Raw genomic sequence first — 27,986 nt, 5'->3', positions numbered from 1 at the left:
TCACAAGCTTCCAAGATGGCGCCGGGCGGGCAGCTGTGAGAGGCGCTGTGAGCAGCGCTCTGGGCGCGCTGGGCGGGGAGCCGAGCCGGGCCGGCGGCGGACGGGCGCGGGCGGCGCGGGCCGGGCGCCGAGGACGAGGGGCCGCGGGTAGGGCCGGCCGGCCGGCGGAGCGCCGCCGCCGACGCACATGAGGTGAGGGGCGGTCGGGGGCAACGGGGCGCGGGCGGTGGCCGTGGGCGGGCGCGCCTCCCGGGGAAAGGGGCGTGGACGGGCGCGCGCCCGCCGGGCCCGGGTGGGGGCGCACGCGGGACCCCCGGCCGGACCCGGTTCGCCCGGGCTTTGTGGCCCAGGTGCCCGGCCGGGCGCGGGCTGAGGGGGACTCCGGGCACAAAGCCCCCGAGGCCGCGCCAGGCCGGGGCGCGGGTCTGCGGAGCGGGGGTCGGCTCTTTGTGCCTTTTCATTAGCAATCTAATCCGAACAGCGTCGGGCGAGCTGCTCTGCCTGACAGGCGGGCGGGCGCCCATTATGCGAACGGCCCTACTCCTGGCTGCCCCTCACAGGGGAATTTTGCTGTTTCCAGAACTGCGGCCCTGCACCGTCTGCAGTCTCCTTCCCTTGCCCCCTCCCCGCAGGGAGACCAGCCTGGGCTGGGGCAGGGTCGGGCCTGGAAGCGCCGCTCCCAGAGGGCCGGGCCCTGCGGCTTGGTGGTCTCGCTGCCCTGCCCCCAGACCTCTCCTGTAGGCAGCCGCTTGGCAGGAAGAGAGATGGGCTTGGGGGAGGGGGTCGGCTGGCAGAGGGGGGGGGGCCGAAGGGCCCCAGCTTGTCACTCTGTGTTTATCTCCCGAGATGGTTCATAGTCACGCAGGCCTAACTCGTGGACGGGGTGTGTGTGAGAGGCGGGGATGCCTCTCTCTGGGGGGCAGTGACTTTGTGGAGGGGAGAGAACGCGGCCAGATAATGCTCCCGGCGGCCCCACCCAGAACAGCGTGGGACTGCCTGGGGAAGGGAACCCGGGGCCGTCCGGATGGGTCGGAACGGTTTTGAAGTTTTTTATCCATGTCTTCTCTCCTCTCCACCTCCAGTGCCTTTTCTAGTAGGAGTTGCCAAGTACATCTGGAAAGCTAGGTTCCAGGCTCCCCGCCACCCCCCAGCATGAGGGGTGTAGCCCAGGGAGGCCACCCCTCTGACAGATGTGGCGGGGGGAGGGGCAGAGCCTTCCCCGGAGGAATCCTGTGGCGGTGGATTGCGGGCTGATGTGGGGATGGCTGCGCCTGTGCCCTGGGGGAAGGCGAGCCCCGGCAGGGAGTGGAGGGGCTTGCAGAGCTTCTGGACTGAACTTGGGGCTGTTCTCCGGGAACCCTGGATGGAGGGATGGAGTTGGGTCACCCAAAGTCAGGACCTTTATTTTACGGAGCTGACATTCGTTGCTTCTTGCCTCCTGGCTTTACTTCTTCCCCTCCATTCCCATCAGCCGACCTCGGGCTCTTGGGCCTTCCAGCAGACATGTTCAGGAGCACCGGCCATGTGGTCAGTCTGTAGTCCTGCCTCCGGGAGAGTGCACGCTGAGCCGAGCAGGGCTGCTGGAGTGGTCTGAAAGAAAGCAGATGGGCCGGTCTCACACTGGCCTCTAGAGACAAAGCTGTGTGGTGAGATTGCTGGTTTAGCGGGCTCTTTGAATGGGGGGCTGATTCTTGGGGGTTGAACTGAGTCCTTTTGCTTGGGAATAGGTTGCCCAGCCTTAGAGTGAACCTTTGGTCCTGTGGAATTGGGTTTATTATGAAAATCTGTAGGTGCCATGGGCAAGCAGGAGACTCAGAAGGCTTGGGAGGGGGCTCCCCAACTGCCTGGCTGCCTGACCTTCAGGGGGTCAGAGCTCGCTGGCTGGCCTGCTTTTCTTTGGCCCCTGGCTTCCTGCAGGTCCGCTTTGGGGTGTTGCTGAGTGCCTCTTGATTAGCTTCTCTGGCCATTTGACTCAGAGTGTTGGTGTGTGCCCAGAATTTCTCCCTGCAGTGTTTTCCTTTCAGTTGTTGGGACTTGTAGATTAGTCACTCAGCTTTTACAAGCAATTCCTGAAAAGAAAAATCTCCCTCTGGTTGCTGGCTCTGTGTAGAGGAAGAAGCAGCCCGAGGGAGCCAGGCCTTTAATTAAAGCAAAACTGAAATGATCGCTGCAATTGCTGGAAGAAGAAGAGGAGGTGCAGGTGGGGCAGAGGTGATGCGTCCTGTACCTGCTCTGGGGACAGGTAGGCGACACTCCCATCCTTGGTCCTTGGTCTTGGCCAGCAGCCCAGCCTTCTCCACAAGCTGCAGTCCTGGATTAATCCTCACGTAGTGTTTTCTTCCCGTAGATCAGATTTCTCATTTTGTTAATAAGCACAGCCTCTGATCCACTTGAAGTCAGCTGTCGTGGACTCAGAGCAACAGGGTTTTGCATTATTGAGCTGACAGGCCTGCTGCCTTCTCGGAGTCCTTATTGTCTGCCAGGGTCAGATCTGGGTGTGTGTGGGGGTGGGGGCAGTGCCTTTTAATCAGCAGCTAGCCCCTGGAGAAGAGCCGGCTGGACAGTTCTGGAGAGTCGGAGGAGGAGTGAGGAAGGAATAAAGTTCAGTTTACCCAGGGGACCTGTGGCTCTGCCCTTTTGGTTGGCCTGTTGGCCTCGAGCAGTCAGCCCCACCCCGTAACTTGCTTGCCTTGCCCAGTGGGGCTGTGGGCCACTGCCCCCGGGACCTGACCACTAAGAGGGTGGGGGCTTTTCCTGCTCATGCTGCGTGAACATGCTGCGTGAAAGGCAGCTTTTCACACCTCAGGTTCTGCCCCTCCTGGCTCTTGGAGCCCGGCTGAGGAAGGACTCCTGGAGGGCAATGTAAGAACTGGACTTAGAAAGTCTGGAGTGAAACTCTGGCTCTTCCCTTTACTCTCTGTGTGACCTTGGACAGTGACTGACTCAGCCTTAGTGTCCTCGTTCCTAAAATGGGAACAGAACTTGAGTTTACATTCACTATTGTTGCCCTCCAGAACTCAGCCTGGGGAAAAGAGACAAGCAAACAAACCACTAGTAAGATGGGGTGATAAAGGTGGTAAGGGCTGGAGTGCAGAGGGTACCACAGGGATGGCGGCTGCCAGGCGAGGGAGGGGCCTGCTCTGGGCTGGAGGAGAGCCAGGGATGCCATGCTGAGTCCGGTTTGGCTGAAGGAGAGGGGTTTTGATGGGGTGTGTATTCAGTTTTAGAAAGGCAGTGGCAGTGGGGCTTGGCCAGGGAGGCAGTCAGGAAAGCAGTGCCAACGGTGGGAGCCCGCAGGTGCTGCAAAGAAAAGCCAGCGCAGGGAGGCACCTGGGAGGCTCTTCCACTCGCTTTAATTCATTCAGCAAAACTTTCTGAGAACAAATGGAGTGGCCAGCCCATGTGGCTGGACTGAATCCTGATGGTCTCTGCCCTCTGGTGCTCACAGCTTTGCCACCAAACGGTGGGCTTTAATGCAGGAGTAGAGGCACTCCTGCCTTTTCGTGGAATCCTTCTGGGTCAGCGGGCAATGTAGTGTTCTCTTACATAACTTGCTGGGGCTGCAAGTATGCAACTGGTCTGGCTGGGGCTGGAGGGTAAATGCTTTTGACTCCAGGGCCTTCGAGGACCCAAGTGGTATGGAGTCTGAAAAGGTTTGAGCTCCCAGTGCTGAGCACAGGATCCTAGCTTCTGGTTAGGGGCTTCCCAACAAGCTGGGCCAGTTTAACTTGGCCTGGCACCGCCAGGCTGTGCTTCCTGCTGGGAGGGGCCTTAGCCCTAAGGGTTAGGGACCTGGGCTGGGGGAGGGCCCTGCAAGGGACTGCAGGCTTGCCTGGAGCCCAGTTTGAGCAGGGAGTGGCAAAGCAAGAAAAGCGGGTGGGGTTGGGGTTGTGTGTGGCCCCCAGTGAGCTTGATAAGGGAGAGAAAGCCAGGAGCTAACTGCAGGCCTCACCGTGCGCGGTCCAGGAGGGAATGGCCCGAGCACCTCTGCTGAGGGGGTGCCGCCTGGGAGGGTGCAGCCAGACTCAGTGGGGAGAGTGACCCTAAGAAACTGCCTGCACCAGTCAGGAAGAGGTTCAGAGCCCCTCCTTTACACTGCTCAGTTGCCGAATTTTTCATGGTGATTCTCTTGTGGTGGAGGATAAGGGGAAGGGGGTGGCTTTGCTGCTGCTTCTGAGATCAGCAGTGCACGGTGGGCTCCTGGTTCCTCTGCTGCTAACCCACCTCTGCGGGCACATGGTGTTGGGGAGCGGGAAGGGTAGTATATGGATGGGCAGGTGCCCAGGCTCCTGAGGCCACCAGCTCTCTCCATCCATTCTGTGGAAGTTCTGAGGGATGCTAAGGAAAGGCAGGGTTTGGGCTGGGCTGGGGGCTCTTCTGGGGGTGGGGGAGTCAGCCTCTCCTGGCTGTGGAAGTGCTGCAGGCTTCCGCACAGGTGTGGGGGTTGTGCAGACTTGTCCCAGGCTGCTGCCATGGCCTCAGGCTTCCTTCCCAGCAGCACCTCTGGGTGGGTGGGTTCTCTTGGGTGAGTGTGGGGAGCGAACAGCACCTCCTGCCCACCGCTCCCCAGTTGTGGTGAAGGTGCTCTTCCCAACACGGCACCTGGGGTCTGAGCTCCCCTGGCCTCTTCACCAGTCTGGGTATGGGCCCTTTCCAGGGGGACGACAGACCCATGGCCTTGCAGTTCCCTCACCTGTGCTGCTTTGGCAGATGGAGGGCTCTTGGTGAATGCTTGTTCACAAAGTGTATGAGAAGGGAGCGTAGGGTCGATGGTGGGAGGGTGGGGCTTGGGGCTGGAGTGGCTGAGGACACAGTGGAACTTTTCCTGGCGAAGAGCAGGAGCTGAGTGTGTGCTGCCTGGCAGAGGTCTGTCTGCCCTGGTTCTCACACCGCACATCACTGTCACCTGGGAGCTGGCCAAGGCCAGCCCAGCGCATCTCTGGGGTGGGTGTGAGTATCCACGCTTCTTCCTAAAGCTTTTGAAATCGATCAGTGTGCAGCCAAGTTGGAGAACCACTGCTTTAGCAGGTGACACATCATTGTTTGTAGTAGAATCAAGCAGGTGGTGAGTCCAGATAGACCCATCACGTATAACTGGGGGTGGCCATGAATTCCTTTACTCCGGTGAGTCCCCAGTAGACAAGTGTAACTTGGGGTGGCCACGCACTGCTTTTGTCTGAGGGCCCAGTGGGATCAGATTTACAGAACAAGTCAGGCTGATTCTCTGTTGGTTACCAGGGACTTGTAGAAGCACTGGACACAGGGGCCCTCCCTTTTCAAGGTTCCTCTTAGCTGGGTGGCAGTGGGAGGGCCCCCAGGCTGGTGTGCACTCGGGGGGCATTTCCTAGGAGGTCCTCAGGGAGCTGCCTTTGCCCTTGATCTCAGGAGTCTTGGCCCTGCCTGGCCTTCAGAGTCTGTCTGTCTTGGTTTCTTCATTGTATTCTTGGGCCCTAGTTGGCCTCTGTGTGCCCTGGCAGGGCCTGGCATAGTAACATTTGGTCTTCTTGTGGCTGCTTGACAACCCACTGTGGCCACAGCTGGGGACCCCTGGGAACTGTGCACCTCTTTTTCTCCTTGACCTCAAGGTCCCTGGTAGAGAGAGCTTGGTCCCTGAGGTTGGTTTCTTGAGCTATCTGGGTAAGGTGAGTGAGGGGGCCACTCACAAGAGGTCAGGAGGCAGGGTGGCATGGGGGGTTGTAAAGTGGTGGTGGAGGCAGAGCTTTGGGTTAGGCCCCCTTTGCCAGGACAGAACAGTGGGCCATCCTGGAGTTGCATTCCTGTCTGTGGGCAGACAGGCCACAAGACAGCCGCTGCCTGCTCCGGGCAGCTTACCGCATGAGGTGAGCCATGAGGCCCCTGGGTGTGGCGTGGCCTGCTGTGGTCCTGGTTGGTGTCCTGGCAGGAAGTGCCATCCGTAAGAGACGAACAGCCTGGGCTGGAGCAAGGGAGGAGGTGGGATTGAGAGTCATCCTGTCTGGGTAGTGGACGAGGAAGGGGCTGTGACAGGGTGCGCAGGTCCCCCCTCTGCTCCTTTCTGCTTGCACACATCTGGATGGATGGACCAGGGGTTGTCTTGAAAGCTTTTGGTCCTGGGGGTGAATTCTGGCCTTTGTGTCTTTGCCACACCCCTCCCCAGAACCTCAGTGCCCCTCCCTGGGGTAGAAGGTGGCTGCTGGTTCCTGTCTGGCAGGTGCTAGGGCAACTCTGCTTGAAAATGGTGGGGGAGGATGGCCCCCACAGAGCTCCTGACGGTGCCAGGAAAGCAGTGGCAGAAGAGGGCCGAGCACACCCTTTGGGGCTCTCACCCGTGCTGGGCCTTGTGGGAGTCACTGAATCTTCAGAACACACCTGTGCAGTCCCGATCATTTTTATCAATCCCCCCTGAGCAAGTGGCTCAGAGAGGTTAAGTAATTAGTCTCAAGTGACACAACTAGGATGTAGGTAGAAAAGTTCTAAGAGTAAGAGAAACACAACCGCACATGTATGTGAAGACTTGAATGTGTCCACTGCTCGGGCCTGAGGACAGTCACGGTTTTCATTCTGAAGTGGCGGGATGGCTGCCCTGGACCAAGTCTGCAGCTGGGGGGTAGTGCCTTACAAGCCAGGGAGGGACCACCACAAGCCTTTTGAGCAGGTGTCCCCTTCCCCCAGGACCTGGTGGGTGGAGAGGACTTCCTTGGTCGACCTTGTTCTTCCTGTCACAGCTCCTTCCCTTCTGGCATATTGGATGCCTTTTCCTTATGGAAACCTGGGCCTTTGCTGAACACGTCCAGGAGAGCCATGTAGGGGAGGTGTGGCTACTCCCAGGGACTAGGAGCTGGTCTCCTGTCCTTCTCTTGGTACTCTCTCTCGGGGAACAAATGAGGTGCTTGGGAACTGCTGCTGGTGGGGTGGGGGACTCAGGCAGGGTGGCCTCTCTTCACAATGTAAGGCTTGTTAGGTGGGCCTGCAGGCAGTCCTGGCAACGAGGTGCCCTGGGCTTCTGTCAGCAGGTGCCTTTCTCTCCTGACAGAAGGCTCGAGGCCTGGGTGGGTTGAGCACGGATCTTCAGAGGTCTTTTGGCTGTTGTAGGTGAACCTGAGCCCCAGAGGGGTGCAGGCTGAGGGGAGAGGACTGTTTCCAAAGTCCCACATTCCATGCGTGTGTTGACGCTGATAAGGGCAGAAGGGCTGGCTTAGCTGCTTTGGGCAGGAGGGGACTTTGACTTGGTGCCCCCAGAGGCAGCGTGCACATCCTGCTTCCGGTAGCACCCCTCCCCCACTCCTCACCACCACTCTGACCCACTGCCTGCCTCTGCCTGCTTCTGCCTCCGGAGGGCCTGAGTGCACAGCCTGTGAGGACCTCCGAGGCAGTGCCTGCTCTGTGAGATCACAGGCCTTTGGAGGTCCTTAATTGCTTCTACCAGCCCTGCTTCTTAGAGTGTGTGTGGGTGCCATTTGAGATAGCGTCTTTTTTCATTTGTTTGAAACTTGTTAATCACAGGTTTGACAGGAGGCCCCTGGTCCAGGATTTGGGCATTTGGTGAACAACTGTGGTTTTGTGGGAAAATTCTGGTGTCAAGCCTGTTTCCTCCACATGCTGGACCTTAACCTCTGTGCCTCATTTTCCTTGCCTGTAAATGGGTTTTTAGAAATACTTGAAATAATGCGTAACAGTCTTACTCAGATTGGGGACCCCTGGTGGTCCCCAAGACCCTGTTCATAATACTTAGAAGGTATTGACCTTTGTGCCTATGTTGACATCTGCAGCAGGGGTGCAAAGCTGTAGAGGGTGGTACACACAGCCCAGTCGGGTCCTCTCCCCATCAGTGCTCCAGGTCGAGTCTGCCACTTTTATTCATGTGTGTGCTGGGGAAGCAGGACATGATGATTGAGTAGTAAATCCTAGACCCTGGTGCACATGTCTTTTTAAGAGTTCTGTGACGAAATGAGGGCTGCATGGAGGCTCTCCCGCTATGCACTGAAGTGTGGCTGTTGTCTCTAGGAAGAGCCCTTCACGGTTGTTTGGGCTGTGTGCTCTACTAGTTGCTTTTGCTCATGGAACATTATTTTTATTTGAACAACTGACAGACACGGTGTGGTTATTCAGACTTGGAAAATTTGTTCAGACATCTTCTCAAGAGAACAAAAAATGAACCTTGCCACTTTAAGGAAAACCAGCTGACAGTATTTGTTGCTGTGATAGAGCCCTCAAGGGAACATGAGAATTTTGGAGAACTTTTTTATCTATCACTGGGAGTCCAACTTCTCTGATGAGATCAGCAGTGATACATATGCACATGGATATTTTTGGTGTGGTATAATGAAATGTGACAATGTTTGGAAGATCTGATTAACTCAGTGGACCAATATTTTCCAGATGACCAGTGTTTGATGTCATAACATTCTGGGTGGATATGAGTACAACACAGACCAATGGGTTTTTGCACAACTGAATATAAAATAGTCATGGATACGATTTCAGATTCTCCATTGCCACTTCTAAGAAACTACCATTTGTTAAGATTTGTGTAATGTCAATGAAGATTAGCCACAATTATACAGAAAGGTTATTAAAAGTCTTCATAGATGTCAATCAAAACCACATATCCTAACAGAGTGAATGTAGAGACAGATCAGAGAATCCAGCTACTGGCAAAAAAGTAAAGCATTGCCACCCTTCTCACTAATTTTTCTTTTGGAATAGTTTCCACCTGCCCCCCATGAAAAATGTTAGTTATGTTAATGGAGAGTAAGTTTGTTGTTGATAAGTCATTTAAATATTTTTTAAAGTTACTGTTTTTTTCTAATAGGGTAAATAGAGCAGTGACACGTGACACCTACCCCAGTAACATTGCAGTACCCCAGGGGTCCTCACTGATTTTTAAGAATGTAGCAATCGTTCTGGAGCTGCTCACAGGAGAGTGCGCTGGGCCTCTTCACCACTACCTAGTGTGCCCTCCGGTATTCTCCATCCTAGCTCCTCCAGCACTGCCTCCTGAGTGGAGCTTGCTCACCTGAACGCTTTTGAGGGCCTGGGCATGCTGCTGCAGTGCGGCTGCGGGGCTAGTGGGAGCCAGGGTCCCTCACCCCAGGAGTCTGGTGGCCGGCCAGAAGCGGGTGCATGGAGGGAGGCAGAGGGCAGCTGGTGCTGATGATGGGTGGGAGGAGGCGTGCAGGGCTGGCTTTGCAGAGAGGAGGGGTGACCATGGAAGGGCCGAGCTCTGTGAGGCGGCCCAGCCCCTCGGAGACACTCTGCCCACCAGGCCAGAGTGTGGACTTTAGCCAGGCGTTGGGAATCCATTGAAAGCTTTAAGCAGGGGAGTGACTTGATGAGATTGGTGTTTGAGGGAGATAACTCTGGGCTGATTGGACTCCATTTTGGACAGGGCCAGGGGCTGCTGAGGGGAGATGTGTGCTAGACTTTGGTATTTCCACTTAGGGTGGCTCTATCTCCGCCTTTCTTCCCCTCTGGTCCTTGGGAGGGTTCCTGGGATTTCCCTCTTGGTGGGCAAGGCACGTCCCCTCCCAGGTGCAGCAGCCCTGGCTTCTGTTGCTTTCTGTTTCTTAGGAGAGGGTGCTATTTTCCGGGCATCTTCTATGGGAGTGAGTCCTCAGAAGCCCTTGTTCACATACTGTTGCCGTATTTGCCCAGCTGGTGGTATCTGTGGGTTCGGTGATGGGAGGGGACGCTCAGTGAGTGTCACACAGCCTGGGCCCCTGGCTCCCACCTGGATCTAGAAGGTCACGGGTCCCTTTCCCCTTTGTGTTGGGACAGTTGTTTTGAGGAGCATGCTGGCTTCCTCAGTAGACTTGGAGACAGTGTTCCAGGATCCTTTCAAAAGTTAATCAGAGAGTGTAAATTACATGTGCACACATATACGTACTAGTGGGCAACACACACCCTTGCTTCCCCTGACCCCCACATAACAGGCAGCCAGTGGTCCCCTGGAGGCCCACTTGCACTGCTCCCTGGCTCACCCCACCTCCCTGCAGAAGTTGCCAGTCTTTTTCCGAATTGTCGGTTAACCATTCCCTAGCTTTGTTGCTTCCCCACTCTTGGCTGGATCCTCGAACAGCGGTTGCCTGGGTCTGGCTGAGTTTGCTCTTTGTGTATGTGGAGCTGGGTGCTAATCACTATTTCGAGATTAACTGAAGTTTCTGCTTTCCTGTCTTGCACTTGGAGTGTTGCAAGGTGTCACTGTCCCACATGCCATCATGAGGTCAGACTGCCAGTGGAGTGTGTGGGTCATTTTCAGGGGTTTTGTATTTGTTGCCCCTTAAGAAGCATGGTTTCCACACACACATGCCCACCCCTGCTCTGCTGCTCCTTGCTGAGAGGTGCCTTTTAATTTTGTCCTCTGTCTCTAACCCCAGGTCCTTAATGCTGAACAACCCTTCAGCACCACCGAGACTCCGTTTTAAAAGGAGAGTGAGCATTTGCTTCTGAAGCCGAAGTAGATGCCTCTGTCTAACTCCCTTTCTGAGCTCATGGCCACTCTTCCATTAGGCCCTTCAAGTCACCTGCTGGACTGGGGAGACCTTTTGGATAAAGCACCATACCTGGAGACTTTTCAAGCACAGGGTCACAGAGGGTAATAGTTTCCATAACAGTTCCCTAATTTTATCCTTAAAAATGGCTTTTTAAAAACTGGTGGATGCCCAGGGTGTTCTTGTGTGATTTTTTTTCTTTACCTTTTTAGATTAAAGCGACCTGATCTTTGCTCTTTGGCTTCAGCTCCTTGAGCCATTTGTTTGACACTCTGGACACTTGGGGGGTTGACCATCCACACAGGAGCAACAGGGCCTTTCCTCCTCCTGTTTAGCAGTTCCCTTTGACCCCCAGTTTCTGAGGGCCTCGTCCATTTTCTCCTTGGCTTCCTCCCTTTGATGTGCCCAGCTGGCTGTGCAGGGCCTGCTCAGGCCCTTGCTGGGAGGTGCATTTATAGCCTGCCTGTGACTCTGAATTTCCTCTTCTCTCCTGGGCTTGCCTGTCAGGATTTGGAAGTCCTCTTTTTTGGTGGTAGGGAGTGGAGGGATGGGGCATCAACTTGACACTAACCCCTAAAAAGGGCCTGCCTAGGTTTCCTGTGGTTCCTGCTTGGTCTGTAGAGTTCCCTCTTCTAAGACACACACTCCGCTCTGAACATGGCCGTTTCCCTCCTGTCCAGTCAGTGTTCTGCTTCTTGTCCTGTGATTGTTGTAAGTTGGGGCTTTGGGGAGGTTGCTGCCTGGCTTGGATCTGGTTGCTAATCAGGACCGAGACCAGGCCCTGCCTCCCCTCCTGAAGATTTCTGTGCACTGTATTGAATTCAGATACATCCTGCTTGTGCACAGTTGTTAGTGACAGCCCCAAGGACTCTTCACAGATGGACACACTTGTGTAACCAGCATCCAGAATGAGAAGGAATTCCAGGAGTCTCTCGTGTGTGTCCTTGAGTCACCCCCTCTCCCACCAAGCCCCTCCCCTCACCCCTGGATTCACACCGCCTACTTCCCAACTTGAACTCATATGAACAGAATCACATGATAGTCTCTCTTGGGTCTGGCTGCTTTGGCTAGCTGTATGCTTGAGAGACTCATCTGTGTGTGTGTAAGTCAGACCGTATGACATTGTCAACAGTTAACCATTTCTGGCCTACAGAAGGTGAATTCATGTGCTTCAATCCTGCAGTCCCTGTGCCTTCACCACCCCTTTGGTAGGCGCCCTGCCTGCCTGGGGGCTAGGGGAGCACGTGGGTCGGTTTCTGTCTGTGCAGCTTGGAGGGTGCTTTTGGGGCCACAGAGTTTGCATGCTTTCAGTCTTGGTCTTATTTTAAAATACTACCTTTCTCTTTCTAGGAGATAGTCTTTTAGTCTTTGTTCAGCGAATTAAAACCCTATCATTACTGCCAGGCATCAGGTTTTGGTTTTGTTCTAATTCCCCTTTAGCTGCCATCTCAGCCTCATCCCGGCCAGGAGAGCCATGTGCTCGCAGGGCAGGGCAGAGGTTCCTTGGTGCCAGCCTGCCTCAGAGTTCCCACCAGCCCAGAGCAACGATGTGGCTGAATGATTGGCAACCGCCCTTTCTTGGGAAGACTTGTCTGCATGGAGAGGTGGTTCTTCCTGCTTTTCAGTCATGAAATGTTTTCTTGTATGCAGTAATGATGACAGAAGATGATAGGGGTTTGTTTGTGTGGTTCTTTCAGAGTCCTCAGTTGGCATAAGAAACTTAGCTACCTGGATTGGTTTTGGAATTGGGAAGCTGGAGCGACTCTCCTGGACTTGTGGGCTGGGGGTCTGCTGCTCTGTGACTCAGCGGGGACTCACGTCTCTCTGGCTCGGTGGTCTTCGAAGAGTTCCCAGGCTCGTGAGACGATCATGATAGTGTCTTCCACCCGGGGCCTAGGCTTCCCTGGGGCCTGGCAGCTCCTCACCGGTGGGATTCCTACCTGTTCCTGCGGCGCCATCCCTGCCAGGCTTTCCTCCCTTCCTGAGGCCTCTGCCTGCCGTCCACCCCCAGGACCTCCACCTGTAGCTGCTGTCCTGGCTCTGGAATATGTGGTAACAAGGTTTGGCCTTACCTTCTCACATCCTGGGTCCATAATTTTTATTAATCGTCCTCTGGGCTCGTTTACTTGGGAAATGTGTCTTCCTTTTGGGGGCTGTCTCCTTCCTCTGGACGGCTGAGCGTTTACTATTTGTAGAGTGTAGTGTCAAGCTTTCTGGGCAGCAGGCGGCTGGCAAACCCCTCAGTGCTTCCCAGATTCTCATGCATGTGTGAGTCCCTCAGGGTCAAAATACAGGTTCTGCTTCCAAGGTCTGGAGTGAGACCTGAGCTTCTGCATTTCCCGTGAGAACCATGGAGGGGGTAGTACAGTGCAGGGGGCAGAATCTGGAGGTAAGTCTAGTTTTCAAAATAATGAACCATAATCTTAAATCGTTACTGCCCTTCCTGGAGCAGCGTTCACCTGCTTCTGCCCAGTAGCACTCATGGTTTTGGCCTAGCTCAGCACTCTTGGCCAGACTGCCAGGCCTGGCCCTTCTGGTGGGACCCTGCCCTTGGCCTTTCCTGGAGCCAGGTTGCACATCCAGTTGCAGGTCCTCAAGGTCATACGGGCTTCAAAATAGGAGTAATGGGAGGGTTATAGGCCCGGTGGGGGACAGGGCCCACAGCTGCTCTGGAGAAGTAAGGTTTGCAGGCCACAGGGCCTGGTGTGGTGTGGGGCTTCCTGCTAGGCCACCCCACCCAGCAGCACTGTTCTGCCTTTTCTGCTTGGTGCTGAGTTATCCAGGAGCTTCCATACCTCTCAGATGGGAGTGCATGGAAGGGAAGATGCTCAGGGCCCAGGTGGACTTGGCCCAAGTGGGCAGCACAGGGTCTTCAGTAGGGCCCACAGGGATTTCAGGACAGATTCGGGGAAGTGGGGCTGGGGTGGACTCTGCCTCCATCACTGTTCACCAGGTGAGCCGGTGGGTGGGCAATAGGGCTGGCCCAAGGGGCAGAGAAGGAAGCCAACTCCAGAACTCCAGTCACCATGGCTCCAAGGCACTGAGTGGACCCCAGTGTTTATTTCATAGAAGCTGAGTCGGCGGTGGGGCTGGGCTCCTGGCATTCACGAGCCTGCTGCTTTCCAGGAGGACGGTCCGGGAGAAGAGCCAGGAGTTGCTGGCCAGCGTCCAGGTCTGGGCTGTATTACATGGCTGGGCTTGCCTGGAGCACCAAGCCCTACCCGCCACCAGCTCTTGCCTGGAGGGACAGGGCAGAGGTCATGAGGCCAGGGGTGTTCCCAAAGGTGCAGCAGGCACATCCTGGGCCCCCAAAGCAGGCAGTGTGATGGGGCCCCACCTTGTCACTCCTAGCTGGAAGCTGCTCAGTGCCCGTGGGGTGGTGGAGGAGCTGGGCTGACCCTGCACACTTAGTCCAGGAGAGTACAGCCCTGGGGAGGCCTTGCTGTAATAGGCTCGCAGGCTGTGGTGGAAGAGATGAGGGTGGAGGGCAGGCCGAGGCCCTCCTCCCAACTCTGTGTGGGGACAGCACTGCTGGGAGTCCTCACTCTGCCATCTGCTCGCTCTCAGGACCTTGGGCAAGTTGCTTAGCCCCCGGAACCTTGTCTTATCTGAGTGCAGATGGATATAACACCTCAGAGTCCTCTTCACAGGCGGGCTGCCATCTGCCAGGGGACGCAGAATGGTGTAGGGCGAGTCCTGGCCTTGCAAGTAGTGAAGGGAGAGGGGCTCTTAGAAGCCTTTTTGGAATGGGAAGGGCTTCATAGAGAATCCCCACCGAAGTGGGGGGCTCCAGGCCGTACGTACAGGCGTTCTGGTGTCTGGCTGGGGTGGGGGTCCCGTTGGTGGGTTGGGGCTGGGTCTTGGGCTCTCCTGGAACCTGGGCTGCTTGTACCTTCTGCGTTGTCTCCACTCTGCCCTTGAGCAGCTCTCCTATAACTAGGGAGTGGCCAGTCCTTCAGGGAAGAGGCGGTGCTTGCACTTGTTAGGAGCACCAGGTGGCCAGCAGGGCCAGCTGGGACCGGGCGATGCGCACAGCGGACTCAGGCGTCGGGGCAGCAGCCAGTGTGTCTGGGGCCCTCTCTGACTTAGATGTGCTTTCACCCTTTGGGTGTGGAGGCTGCACCATGGCTGGGCCCTGCCCCGCACTGCCTCTCTGCCTGGCATAGCTGGTGCCTCCTGCCTGGCAGTGGAGCTCTGGCTGGGCGATGGGCAACCCCCCACATCAGCTGAAAGGCTCTTGAGTTGACAGCATTCTTCATGGGGATACCGCTCATGAGGGTCAGGAGTACAAGCTGTGAAACCACATCCTGAGTTTGGCCCCCATAGGTGGGCCTGGAGGTGGGTGTGGGTGCTCCTATGTATCCAGGCGGGATGGATTACCTGCCACCAGGGCCTGGGTAGGCAGGGCTGCTAGCCAGGCCTCCAAAGGGCAACCGCTTGGAGGCCGAGTGACTGGAGCAGTTCTGTGTGCGTGGAGTTCCTTGAGCCCAGGCTCTGGGCATGGCGGGTGTCACTGCTGAGTTGGGGCAGCTCACATCAGATGGGCAGCTAGAGTCATTCTCCTGGGCTTTCTGCTTAAGCAAGGATCCCTTTCATCTTAAAACATCTTCTCATGGCCTCTAGAGGGTGCCAGGCCAGCACACACTCTCCTGCTTTTTGTGTGCTAGGAAGAGAGGCCTGGAGACGGCCCTGTCCTAGCCTCCCCAGGAGCTCTGAGCCCCTGAGGCCATGCGGACTGCCTGGAGCAGGTAGGGTCTCGCCCCCCGGGGTCATGGGGGAGTGCTGTTGGGGTGCTGTTCTGCAGGTCAGTAGGCCATGGCCTTCTGGCTGGTGTGGAAGGGGACAGGGGACCTGCAGGTGTCCTTGGCCTGGGGCTTTGACTGCCTGCTGGAGGGGCATAGGGGCTGCCCAGCTGGGGAGGAGCTGGGAGGCACAGAGATCTGCTCTCAGCGTGGCCACTCTGCACTCTCAAGCTGCTTCACATGTGCCCGCAAGCTTGTGAGGCTAAACTGGCACCATCCAGCATGGGGAGCGGGGCTTTGCCCATGGCCACAGACATGTCCCCTCTATGCTTTGGCCCGGGGCCCTCCTGCCTTGTGGAGGAGCTGAGAGGTGGAAGGCGAGCGGTCTGGTGGGTGTGAAGATGAGAGAGTCTCCGCCTTAGCACTTGGAGAATGCAGCATACATGGCCCCTGTGGACCCTGGAGCCTGCTGGGCAAGCTGTAGGGCCCTGGCCGGGAATGTTAGCCAGTGGGAAGCTGCTGGGACAGTCATGTTCTGTGAAAGCCCCTCTTCTTTGTTTGGAGGGACTTTTTTCTCGTCATATGAAGTAAAACTTACATACGACCATATGACAGGTGCCCAAATCTCAGGTGACCCCTTCAGTTTTGACCAGTGGGTGCGTCTGTCTACCTGACCCAAACTCCACCTGGGCCGGAGGGCTGCTTTCATCCCAGAGTTCCTCCTGCAGCTTCCCTAAGAAGGCTCACCTCACCCTCCGCAGGCGGTTCTGCTTTTGTTTCTACCACAGATACTCCGCCTGCTCTGGATCTTCTATCAGTGGGATCATGAGATCTATATTCTTTTGGGGGTAAGGTTCCCTTCACTCAGGATAATAATTTTGAGGGCTCTCTATGCTCGTGCTTGAGTTCTGCTCTTCGGTTTTTCTGTTTAGGATTTTAAAAGTAATACTTTAAAATTTTTTGAATATTATAGAAATGAACATACAGAAACTGTAGTTTTCCTGTAATTCCATTCCCCAGAGATACTGTTTACTGATTGTGTGTGTGTGCCCCCAGGGTATTTCTTAGTCGAGGAGGGTGGACCGGGAGGGAGTAGGAAGCAGTGTGGGGGGCCCGGGCCAGCTACCCGGCTCCACTGCAGGGGCCTGGCCTTCCCTGGGGCGTGGGCCTTGAGCACCTGGAGCCCCTGGCCCTGGACCTATCTGAAGAGTGTGGGTGGGTGGGGTGCCTCTGGCTTTTCCGTGGCAGGGACCTGGAGGGGAAGGAAAGGACTCAGCCAGGACCTGTCCCAGCTGGAGGTGTATCAGCCTCGTTGGGTGGGTGTTGACCATATTGTAAACAAGGATCTGGGAAGCTGAGTCAGGTCTTGCAGCCAGGTCTCTCTCTTCGCTGCCCCACATGGTGTGTTCACACAGGGGCAGAACTGGCCCCCCAGGGACTGCGTTCCTGCCCTTCTCTGCCAACGTCTGCCCAGCCAGGGACACCCACCCATCCACCCGCCTGTGAAGGGCCAGGTCTCGGCCTTCGAGGTGTATCTGACTAGCTTATAGTTCCTCGTCCTGGGCTTCCTGGAGCCGGTGCTCTGGGCAGGCAGCAGGCCTGAGCTGGCTGTGGGATCCTTGAGGCTGATAGGCTTGCTGGCAGGGGGCTGCTGGGTGCCAGGAACGGGTGCCAGTGCCAGACAGCATCCTCATTTCAGCCTGTGGTGGGCTTCTGCCAGGGCTGAGTACCAGCCCCCATACCCCAGTGGGGCATTATGCTGCCAGCTTGCTGGGTCAGCCCCCACAGCCAAGTTTCTAGTTGCCTGGCACCCCCTAGGCTGTGGCCTTTCCAGGATAGGCACTTGCTGCCCCCATACCTGGCGTTGAGCGGTAGGACAGAGGTCTCTGGCTGTCCTCATTTTACTGGGAAGAGAAGAATTCTTTGAAGGGGTTCTGGCCCTGCAGCAGGGGGCACCCCCTCACCTGTGGTGAGGCTGCATTGTCACAGGCTGGTGGCCCTCGAGTGGATGGGGGGCAGGGTGGCATTGGGCTGGATGAGGGCTCCAGCAGGCTGCTGTGCTGTGGCCCTCTTGCCCGCAAGTGACAAGTACAGTGAAGTCTGCTCTGCCCTGTCCTGCTGAGCACCGCCTTCAGGGTCAGGTTCAAGGAGAGCCACATCCGATGCAGCCCTGGAGAACTTGGTCATCCCTCAGCCTCCCCTGGCTGAGGAAGCGCCTGGCAGGCTGGGCCGGCAGGCACCCACGGAGGGCCCCTGAGTCCTGTTCTGCGGTTCGCTCACTGCACGGGGTCCAGGAGCCAATGGCCTGATCTCTGATGAGGGCGAGCCGTCCCTAGAGGTGGGGTCTGGCCTGGGCAACGTCTCGTTGCCCTGATGAGGAGCAGGCAGGGTGGCACAGGGCTGGGCGGTGGACGCCTGGTCTGCGCCAGCGCATCACTGTGGCTTGCTGCCTGTCCCTCCAGGCTGCTCTCAAAAGCGTTGTGGTGGTCTCTCCCTCTTCCTAAGACTGGGCTTGGTTCTGCCGCATTGGCCATCTCTGGCCTCCCCCAGCAGAGAAGCATGGACTCTGCGCACAGGCAAGGGGCCCAGGTCGCCCTCATTCAACGTGGGTGCTCTCTGGCCACGGGACCCACAGAGCTGGTTCTGCTGCCCTCTGGGCTGTTGGTGGGATCCTAGAGCAATTGTGCCCCCTCTCCCCACCACTGCAGCCATCCCATGAGAGGGGAGCTGTGCTTGGGGCCACAGAGACAGCTGGCAGGCTGGAGCTGAGGCCTCCCAGCCACCCCGCACCCCGGGTCTGGTCACATTCCTGAGGGACCTGCTGAGCCTCCCTGGCCCTGGAGGTGGGGGAAGGGCAGGCAGGGATGGGCTCAAGGCGGGCTGCCTCCCCCACCCTGGCTCCATTCCAAGGAGCCCAGGCCTGCCAGAACGGGGTGCAAGGAGCCAGAACCTCAGGACCCCCTCCCGCGGGACCCGTAGCTCTGGGAGGGGCAGGGAAGCCTTCCACATCTGGTGGCAGCTGCCAGTGGCTTTGGCGGGCTGGTATTGAAAGGCAGAGCCTGCAAACACTCCTGCGAGGGGAGCCATGTGGTCAGGCTGGGCTGGGCAGGAGGGGGCTGGGCCCTCTGGGCAGGGAGGGGGCGAGAGCAGATCAGGAAGGGAAGGAGGCAGGAGAGCCAGAAGCGGTTGAGACTGGTTCTTATAAATAGCCCGCTGCACCAGTGCCTCCAATTTTGACCTTTTGTTATGTAAATGTGGCCAGCCTGGGAAGGGCCTTGCCCAGGCCTCCTGCCACCACACCCGCAGCCAGGAATTGTGTGCTTGCCACCATCTTCCCCAGGTGGTCCTTGGAGTACCCTAAATCTCCAAGGAGGGTGCAGCCCTGCCAAGCTCCCCAGACCTAAGACCTTCCCTACCAACTGGGCCTGACTGCTGGGCACTGTTGGTTGCCCAGCTGCCCATGGCGTCCCAGCCAGAGGGAACCCAGACCTTCCTGGGAGCAAGGATACCAGGGCCACCAGGCACCTTCCTTGGCCCTTCCCTCATGCTGATGCCTGTCTGGATGACCATGTCCCTCTTTTCCTCCCCAGGTGACCAGGCATTGATGCACCCCCAGGGAGGCCACGCGCTCAAGGAGGTCGACCCCCGCTGGCTGCTGCTCACATGGTTTCTGGGCCCCTGGCACTCCGGTAGGCCGAGGAGGGGGTAGCTGGCAGGGCCTGAGGTGGGAGGGAGGGCTCCGACCTGCTCCTTCCTGGGCTTCCTGGCAGCCCGCACAGCCCTGCAGCTCTCCGGCCTCTGGCCTTTGTGTGCACGCGCACGGCATGAAGGGGAGGCGGGGCTGCTGTGGCCTCACAGGCTGTTGGACAGGACCTCCTGCCCTCAGCCTGTCCCCTTGCCAGGCTTGGCGCACCAGGCATTCTGGGTGCTGGTAGAGCTGATGCTGTCTTTCTCCCAGGGCTGGGTATCCTAGCCAGTATGGAAGCCATGCCTTTGCCTCTTTGTTCCTGCCTGGCTGGCAGTGGGGGATGGGTGGGGGCACAGGGTTGGTTCCCGTGCGACTTGGACCACAACCTCTGAGCCCTGGCTGAGCAGCCTAGCGATGCCAGGCTGGCCAGCAGGCGCTTTCTTCCTCCTGCCATCAGGCTCTGAGTAGTTTGAAACCGTGTCCACCTACGTGTGTTCACAATGAGCTCTGAACTCCTTTGGGTGCACGTGATTGTCAGGATTTCTCTGTGTCCTAGTAAACAAGGGCAGGTGTGCAGCAGGTGGGGGCGTTTGTGTCATGAGAAGACAGGACGAGAGCAATCTCTGCAGGGTCTACCCCGAGGGAGGCGGAGCTGGGCGTGCTATAGGAGCAGCGGTGTCCCAGGTGGGGCGACGCTCAGCGGCCACTTTCAGGGGCTGGGCCGGAGCTGAAGTGCGCGAAGGCACCCTTGGCAGCTGAGTGGTAGAGTTGCCTGTGGGAGGTGCACGTTCCGAGGTGCTGGAGATTTGGGGGCCATGGTCATGTGCTCTGGGCGCTGCTGCTCAGTGGGGTGAGCGTGTGCTCAGGGTCCCTTACTCCAGGAGACCCATGTGCACACAGCCTGCTGCAGGGTTCCTGTCGGGGCAAGAGGCCTTGGTGTATTTATTATTTAATGACTTCATTAGTGTCTATGACAGTCCAGCAAAGCCAGCTGGCTGCCTTTTCTTAGGGTCCAGGTGGTGCCGGGGCTTGGCCAGGCCACCTTTTCCACTCAGGACCTAGAGACCCAGGCCAGGGAAGTGCTTAGTGCCCATCCGGGAGCAAGGTCCTTGTGAGGTGGGGCAGGCACCTGCAAGGGATATGGACTGGGCTGCAGCATCTGGGAGGCAGGAATGTGACTTTGGCAAATCCAAAGTCTTGGAAAGCCTCGAGTGCTGATTGATAGGCTACCTGTGAGCAGAGGTCACAGGCCAGAGGCCACATGTTTGATTTGGTCCATGTGGCATTAAAAGAAAAATAACCCTTGTATAGCATTGGGAGATTCACCTGGAAACCTGGATTTCTAGCTTGTCCTGGATGTTGTGAAGCTGCATGGCCACGTGGGAAGTCTCTGCCTCTTCCAGAACCTCACAGTCTCCCGCTGGTTGTTGTTGGGTCTCCTGTGGGCATGTGGGTGACTTCCTTTAGCATGGAAAAGGAGCCAGATTCAATCCCCACTCCTCTCCTTAGTGCCAAGTGACATTCGTTGTCCTCTGCTTCCGTGTCCTCAACCCAGCACGTGGGCGAGCGCTGCCTGAAGCCTCTTTGAGTTGTGTGAGCTCCCTCCCTGGACTATGCCCGCGGAGGCCCCCTGAGTGCCACTTCGGTCCTTTCTTGTCCCGGGGCCCTCGTGTGAGGGTCCCAATCCGCTAATGTGTGTGTGTGCCTGTTCTTGCCTGCAGGTGCTGCGCGTGGGCAGGGCGTGGGGACATGGGGCCCGACATGGAGCTGCCCAGCCACTCGAAGCAGCTCCTGCTGCAGCTGAACCAGCAGAGGACGAAGGGCTTCCTGTGTGACGTCGTCATCATGGTGGAGAACTCCATCTTCCGGGCCCATAAGAATGTCCTGGCCGCCAGCAGCATCTACTTCAAGTCCCTGGTTCTGCACGACAACCTCATCAGCCTGGACACGGACATGGTCAGCTCCGCAGTGTTCCAGCAGGTCCTGGACTTCATCTACACAGGCAAGCTGCTGCCCAGCGGCCAACCAGCTGAGCCCAACTTCAGCACTCTCCTCACTGCTGCCAGCTACCTCCAGCTGCCCGAGTTGGCAGCCCTCTGCCGCCGCAAACTTAAACGAGCTGGCAAGCCCTTTGGCTCTGGGAGGGTGGGTGCTACTGGCATGGGGCGGCCCCCCCGCAGCCAGCGGCTGTCCACGGCCTCCGTCATCCAGGCTCGGTATTCAGGGCTTGTAGACGGGCGCCAGGGGGCCCACACTTCCCAGGAGCTCCCCCAGGCCAAAGGCTCCGATGACGAGCTCTTCCTCGGCAGCTCTACCCAAGAGAGTGCGCGTGGCCTGGGCCGGGCCATCTGCCCCACCGGCAGGGAGGCCAGCCTGGGTGGGTGCAGCACCAGTGGGAGCAGCGGAGGCTGCGAGCAAGAGCTAGGCCTGGACCTGTCCAAGAAGAGCCCCCCGCTGCCCCCTGCCACCCCTGGAGCCCCCCTCAGCCCTGACGACCCAGCCCGGCTGAGTGACAGTCAGCTCGGCTCACCCCTCTCAGCCTCCGCCCCTCCTGTTGCCAGCAGTGCCTCTTACACCGAGCTTGGGGGCACCCCCGCTGAGCCCATGGATCTGGAGGGGGCTGAGGACAACCACCTGAGCCTGCTGGAGGGGCCTGGTGGGCAACCTCGGAAGAGCCTCCGGCACTCGGCCCGCAAGAAGGACTGGAGCAAGAAGGAGCCCGTGGCGGGTTCCCCCTTTGAGCAGAGAGAAGTGGGGCCCAAGAGCTCCTGCCCTGGGGAGGAGGGTGAGGGGCTTGGGGACAGGGTTCCCAATGGCATTCTAGCCAGCAGTGTTGCAGGGGGTGGCCCCAGTGGGCCCTATGGGGAGCCCCCGTACCCCTGCAAGGAGGAGGAGGAGAACGGCAAGGACGGGAGTGAGGACAGCGGGCAGAGTGGGAGTGAGGGGGGCAGCGGCCACACTGGCGCCCACTACATGTACCGGCAGGAGGGCTACGAGACGGTCTCCTACGGGGACAACCTGTACGTGTGCATCCCCTGCGCCAAGGGCTTCCCCAGCTCCGAGCAGCTCAATGCCCACGTAGAGACGCACACAGAGGAGGAGCTCTTCATCAAGGAGGAGGGCGCCTACGAGACAGGCAGCGGGGGCGCCGAGGAGGAGGCTGAGGACCTGTCGGCGCCCAGCACAGCCTATGCAGCTGAGCCCCGGCCCTTCAAGTGCTCGGTCTGCGAGAAGAGCTACAAGGACCCGGCCACGCTGCGGCAGCATGAGAAGACGCACTGGCTGACGCGGCCCTTCCCCTGCAACATCTGTGGGAAAATGTTCACGCAGCGTGGCACCATGACACGCCACATGCGCAGCCACCTGGGCCTGAAGCCCTTTGCCTGTGACGAGTGTGGTATGCGCTTCACCCGCCAGTACCGCCTCACAGAGCACATGCGTGTGCACTCGGGCGAGAAGCCCTATGAGTGCCAGCTCTGCGGGGGCAAGTTCACACAGCAGCGCAACCTCATCAGCCACCTGCGCATGCACACCTCCCCCTCCTAGAAGCCAAAGACCCTTCTCCCTGGCCCAAGGGGCCCTGCGTAGACTCGGCCTCAGGAGCCAACATGGAAGGCAGAAGCGAGGCCGGGCGGGCCAGGACCTCCAGGTCCAGCAGGGGTGGCTCCTGGTGACACTCTGGCCAGCCCCCCACACCCAGAGCTTTAATCCACAGTCTGTACCAAGGGAAGAGAGGAGGGGGCTGCCGCTGGTGTGCCCCAGCTCCTGAGAGGGCTGCACAGGGCCTGTGGGAGTGGGTCCTGGGTGTCTTGTCTGGGCCCGGCCCCTTTCCTGCAGGCCGGGTCCGAGCAGGAGAAGGCAGCTCCCTCTGTGCCAGGGCCGATGCCTGTGTGTGTAGGCCACCCTGGCTTCGGGAGCCGAGCTGGAGCAGCAGGACCGAGCCCTCCTTCCCTGAGCCAGGGGCTGCTGTTCTCTGGCACTGGGACAGCCAGGGGCCCCTCTGCCTACCTCTCCACAGCTGAAGAGCCCTCTGGGCCCACGTTGCTGTTATTCCTACTGATGTGTTCTTTTTTCTTTTCAAATTTTGTTTTTTAAACCAAAACCAACAAGAGTTTATTTTCCTCTGGCCCCCTTGGGGCTAAGCCTGGGTCTGCAGACTGAATGTAGGGGGCCACTGCCCCTCCCCGCCCTCCAGGCCCCAGAAGCCCTTCTTGGCCAAAGGCTTCCCTGGGCCCCGAGCCCTGCCTCGGCTGCCTCAGGAGAGAGAGTGCTTTTTCTATAGTTTCCGAGGAATATTGTTTAGAGGTACTTCTTTTTTATTGAGAGAAAACCCAGTGAAACATTTATGTGAATGTTTGAACTGGAAGGTCTGGGGTTCGTGGGGGTGGGGGGCGCTTTATTCGACGCCAGGCTGTCGGTACCCCTGGCTCCTGTCGCGTTGTGTGTGTGGTGTGCGCGGTGCGCCTGGACAGCTCCTGTGCTTCCCCCTCCCTTCCCCATCAAGGTGGAGAGATGCGGGCCTTTTGCTACCTCTTCAGTTCCCGAGAACAGTATGTTGGTGACTGGCAGTTGAGGCTGTGACACTTGTTTTTGTCCTGTTAGTGCACAAAGGAAGACGTGAATTCGAGTGAGGGGGGCCTGGGCTGGCCTGGGAGGTCCTCAGCTTCCCTGAGACCCAGCTGTGGCCCGAGATGCTTTCAGAGGGGGGCTCCTGCCACTGCAGCCTTGGGACTCGCCTGTGTGTCTTCTCCATGAGCGTGCAGCTGCTGTGTCCACCCTGCAGGTGTTCTCGGTATACTGCTGAGCGTCAGGCAGCTCCAGCGTGTCTTTGATCTGGGTCCAGGTGAGCGGGTGCTCCAGCCCCATGGGGGCTCCCGGCCTGGGCCAGGCCTGGGCACCTGGGAGGCAGGAGGCACACTACAGGATCAAGGTCCTTGCAGCTTCCTGCCAGGGCCAGGATGAGGCGGAAGTGAGCCCCCCCCCATCCTGTCCCCTGGGCCTGCGCGTGCTGAAGTTTGGGAGAGCAGCAGCCCCTGCTCAGCCAGTGCAGAGGCCTGAGGGGGAGCTGACCAAAGCACTGTGTCCCCCTGAAGGGCGGGGTGGGGGCCCTGCCCTGTGTGGAGTCCCACCCTTGCCCTCTCACCTTGGGCTTTCTCCACCAGCCTCATACCTCCCTGGGCTGGAAGCCCTGCTGTCCTTGGCCCCCTGGAGCCACAGGGCTGGGCAAGCGGCTTTTGCTTTGTGCTCTTCTTTCTTCCTTTTATTTCTACTGTTAAGTTCAGACCAAAAAATTCTGGAGTCATCCCCTAGCTCCACCCACCCCACCCCTTCAGAGGCCCTCCCGCTGAAACCAGCCTGAGTTCAGGGACCCTGGTGGTGAAGGGCATGCTTTGCAAGTCAGGGAGTTCCTACCCAAGGCCGCCCTGCTGGCCCTTCCCTTCGGGTGGGAAACGGGGGTCTGGACCCCGGGTCTCGTGTTCCAGCCGGCCAGTCTGAGAATCTGGCAGGGGGAGACCCCTGGGCTCCTTCCTCCACCCAGTGAGGGTCAGGCCCTTTCCGGGCCCCTCTGCTCTCCTGACCCCACTCCATCAGCACTTAAGCCACACGACACAAAGTCTGTACCGCACGGAAGTGCGTGGCCTCTCAGGCCGTGGGCAGCCACATCAGTGAGGTGATCCGTGAAAGTAGGTGATTCATTTGCAGAGCTTCAGGGACTGGGCGCAAAGGCCCCTCACTCAACGATGTCCGTGCGACATAGTATTGTACCCACCCGAGTATTGTATCGAGCCTTTTCTGTATTTACCAAGAAAGCAAAACACTAGTTTCCTATTTAAGATTTTAAGGGTTTGTGGGACGGGGTGGGATTAACACAACACTTGGTTTTGTTTTGTTTTCTTTTTCCTTTGATTTCATGTGAAGTGTGTGTGTGCTTGTGAGTATGCGTGGAGATGTGTTAGGAACCTCACAAGGAAATTAGGCCGTTGGAGGCCAAGGGCGGCTCACAGTTCTCTGCTTTAGTCACTTATTCCTGAATGTTTCGGAGAAACAGGAAACAGAGAAAATAGCAGATGTCATGTAGGAAAGAGAGGAGAAAAACAAAAAAGAAAAAAAAGCTCATATCCAAATTCATAAAACCTATTTTTTAAACCAAAGCACATTTTGAATGAGTATGGAACCTCAATGGGCTCAGAAAAAAGATACTAATATATTTATCTCATTGTTTACATAAACTTTTACAGTTTCAGACCTCAGCAGCTGTAAGGCCAGTTCCAGTGAGTCCCCGCCTTCCCCTGGAGGCCCTTCAGAGTCAGCCCTGGAAGGGCTCCCGGGCAGAGAGGTGGGCGCGGAGCCCCCTGGACTCCCCTGAGCCCTCCTCCCCAGCCCCGGGCCCTCTGAGCCCAGCTGGCACCAAAGAGCTTGGGCCGTGCTGACCAGCTCCCGGGCCTGGCCGGACTGTGGTGGTCCTGGCCAACTGGCACAGCAGGGGCTGGCTGTCAGCTCTGGCCACAGGACCTGAGTCTGGGCTTGGGCCCCGGGGTGGAATTTCAGGGGCCACTTCCCCTGCTCCCCTGCTGCTCTGCTCGGGACCCTCGTTGGGGGGGTTGATGTGAGGGTCCCTCTCAAGCCAAAAAGTCGGGACCTTTGCACAGCTCTGTTGACTCCAGTGGGTCCCTGACCCCAGGGGCTCCCCACCCCGACCCCCAGCAGTGGGAGGGGCTCACTGGGCTGGTCCTTACCAACACAGATGGTGCAAACACTCTGAACAGTGTTGTTTTTGTATCAATATGTTTGTGCAGTGATGAATGTATTTATTTCTCAGACTTGGGGCGAGTGAGTGGCAGGCCCCTTTGCCACCACGCGCTCCCGCCAGACCGAGCCGCCGCAAGGGCTCCTCTAGGATTGCAAAAAAGGTGACAAAGAAAAGACAAACCTTTAAGCAAATAATCTCAGAGACTCGCAGCATAGCCATACACCTCAGCCTGTGAAATGAACAATCCGGACCCAGACTGACTTTCCGAGCTTCATGCAGCCACGTGTCTCCGTGTGTCTCCCTGGGCTGCCGGGCTGCTCACCCTGCCCCATCAGTATTCACTGGACTCGGCCGAGTGCAGGAGTGCGATCTGGGCTGGGCTACTGGGCACACACATCCCAGCAGTCCTCCCCAGGCGTCCTGAGTTGGGGCGAGCCCTGGGCAGCCACGAGGGCAGGGCTCAGGGAAGAGGCATCTGCGTCTGCCTTGTACCCTCTGCTTGGGGCCAAAGCAGAGGCGCCAGGCCATAGGAAAATAGATCAGGGGTCTCAGCCCTGCCACGCACCCCTCTCCAAGGGACCAAGGCCCTGGCTCCACAGAGGCCTGTTGGGGCAGACGTTCCGGAACCTGTGACTCCAGTGGCTGGAGTGGGGCTGGAGAGGGGCCTAGCCAGGCCTCAGTCTGACATTCCAGATCAGGGTGGGTGTGCACGGTGGGAACTGTGGCTGCCCAGGACCCCCTTCATAGGACCCCCTGGCTTCAGTCAACTCACTTTAATTTTCTACCGGGAACCCCTCCCCCTACCTCACTATTTATTGCTGTAATTTATTGACCTCAAAAATGCTGCATAACAGACCTCAGTCAGGTCAGGGAGGATCCCCAGGGCTCCCCCCCTCCACTTGGGGCCCTGTGGGGCCAGGTGCTGAGGGGAACCTCTCTGTACCCCACCCGTTACTTTCCCCTTCCCCCCTTGGGGGACCCAGGTTGGGCACTGGCCCATTCGCAAATACCTCAAGGGGGAGGGGCAGGGATGGGGGTCATAGCTGTTCTGTTTGTGGGAACTGGAAGAGGGGTCGTGTCCTGTTTACGCCCTTCCCAGAAAGGGGGAGGGACACCGTGATCGCACTCCTGTACCGGCCGCCACCGCTGTCCGCCATCACACTGACTTCCCCTCCCTTGAGAGAGGATAAATTCAGGTCAGAGCTGCAGATGTGCAGCCCTCAAGTGTCAGAAAAGCAATTCACCAACAACTGATCTCCATTCAGAAGCGTGCAGTCTTAATGTACAGTGATGAGAAACTGTTATTTTATGATCTTTTCATTAAAAGCTTTGTTGAAAACTATCTTGCATGGGTCCTCAGTGTTCTGTGACTGTTCTCTCTTCCTAAATGACAAACTGCTTTCCTTCTTGTCCAGAGCTTCCAAGGTCTAGGGGATGGGAGCTGGGATGGGTCTCTGCTCACACCGTCCTAAGAGCAGGTCTCAGATGGGGCTGGGACTTCCCTTGGCGGTGTGTGCATGTGTCTGGGGTTGGACACAGCCAGGAAACCAGACTGGGGTCAGCATCGGGCAGGGCTGGCCTGAGTTGGCTGAGGCAGTTTAGGAAGAGTGGGTGTGTAGACAGGGGTGTTAACCTGGTGGCATGGAAGAAGCAAGGTCAGGTCTCATCCAATGGGTCCCTGGTACCACCCACTGGAGCGGCAGAGTTGGGTTGGGGCTCTCCTGCCCACTGCTCCCTCCTGCTGCTTCCTGTTTGGCCTTGAGGTCGAGGCAGAGGTGGTGGGGAGGAAGGTAATCCTAGATTCTAGGGGCTGGGACCATAGATCTGGTACCCAGGGAACTGTCCCAGCCACCATGTGGGAATCCCAGGACGAGTAAAGACCCAGGAGGAGGAGTAGGGATGGCACCAGCCTGGACCCCTTGACGCAGACTGTGGATGCCCAAGTGGCTCCAGAGAAGCAGCAGGTGAACCCATGATCCCAGGCCTCCAGAAGAATTTGGGTGCTGCTGCTCTAAATCATGGTAAGTGTCATTTAGTTGCTTTAAAATTCTTGTTGTTGTATCAAAGAAATACTTGAATATAGTGTAATCAAATGGTTCTTATAAAGGCTTAAAACTAGTTTTCTATTTCCCCAACCCCACTGCACATTATGCAGGCAAACACTTGATTTTTAGCACTTTTTTCTGGCATTTTTATCTCTACATTTTTAGATAGTAGTATTTTACTATCTTAATTCAACGTTTTTTAGAGTCTAGACTTAAAAGATGAAGATTTTAGTTCATTTATACCTTCTTCCCCTTCCCTTATATTCTCCCACATAGGAGTTGGCAAACTTT

At 57.5% G+C, this 27,986-nt stretch overlaps 2 protein-coding genes across 4 annotated transcripts in view; both read left to right on the top strand.

Moving 5' to 3' along the window:
• The window catches only part of LOC130680727 (RIMS-binding protein 3C-like), a 245,384-nt gene that overhangs the window by 16,953 nt on the left and 200,445 nt on the right, over positions 1-27,986 (top strand). The gene's annotated exons all lie outside the window — the stretch shown is intronic.
• HIC2 (HIC ZBTB transcriptional repressor 2) lies at positions 16-26,994 on the top strand. Of its 3 annotated transcripts, XM_057491963.1 has the most exons (4): positions 16-192; positions 12,167-12,521; positions 18,802-18,900; positions 20,621-26,994. In XM_057491963.1, exons 3-4 carry the CDS (start codon positions 18,875-18,877, stop codon positions 22,443-22,445), a joined length of 1,851 nt encoding a protein of 616 aa, XP_057347946.1. In that variant the 5' UTR covers positions 16-192; positions 12,167-12,521; positions 18,802-18,874; the 3' UTR covers positions 22,446-26,994. The 3 variants fall into 3 exon arrangements, with proteins under 3 accessions (XP_057347946.1, XP_057347945.1, XP_057347947.1); XM_057491962.1 differs by lacking the exon at positions 12,167-12,521; XM_057491964.1 differs by lacking the exons at positions 12,167-12,521; positions 18,802-18,900.

This window comes from Manis pentadactyla, chromosome 14, assembly GCF_030020395.1.
Source record: "Manis pentadactyla isolate mManPen7 chromosome 14, mManPen7.hap1, whole genome shotgun sequence".
In the NCBI taxonomy this organism is placed as follows: Eukaryota; Metazoa; Chordata; class Mammalia; order Pholidota; family Manidae; genus Manis; species Manis pentadactyla.
The sequence above is the reverse complement of the archived record's forward strand: the minus strand, read 5'-3'. Positions and strand labels throughout refer to the sequence as shown.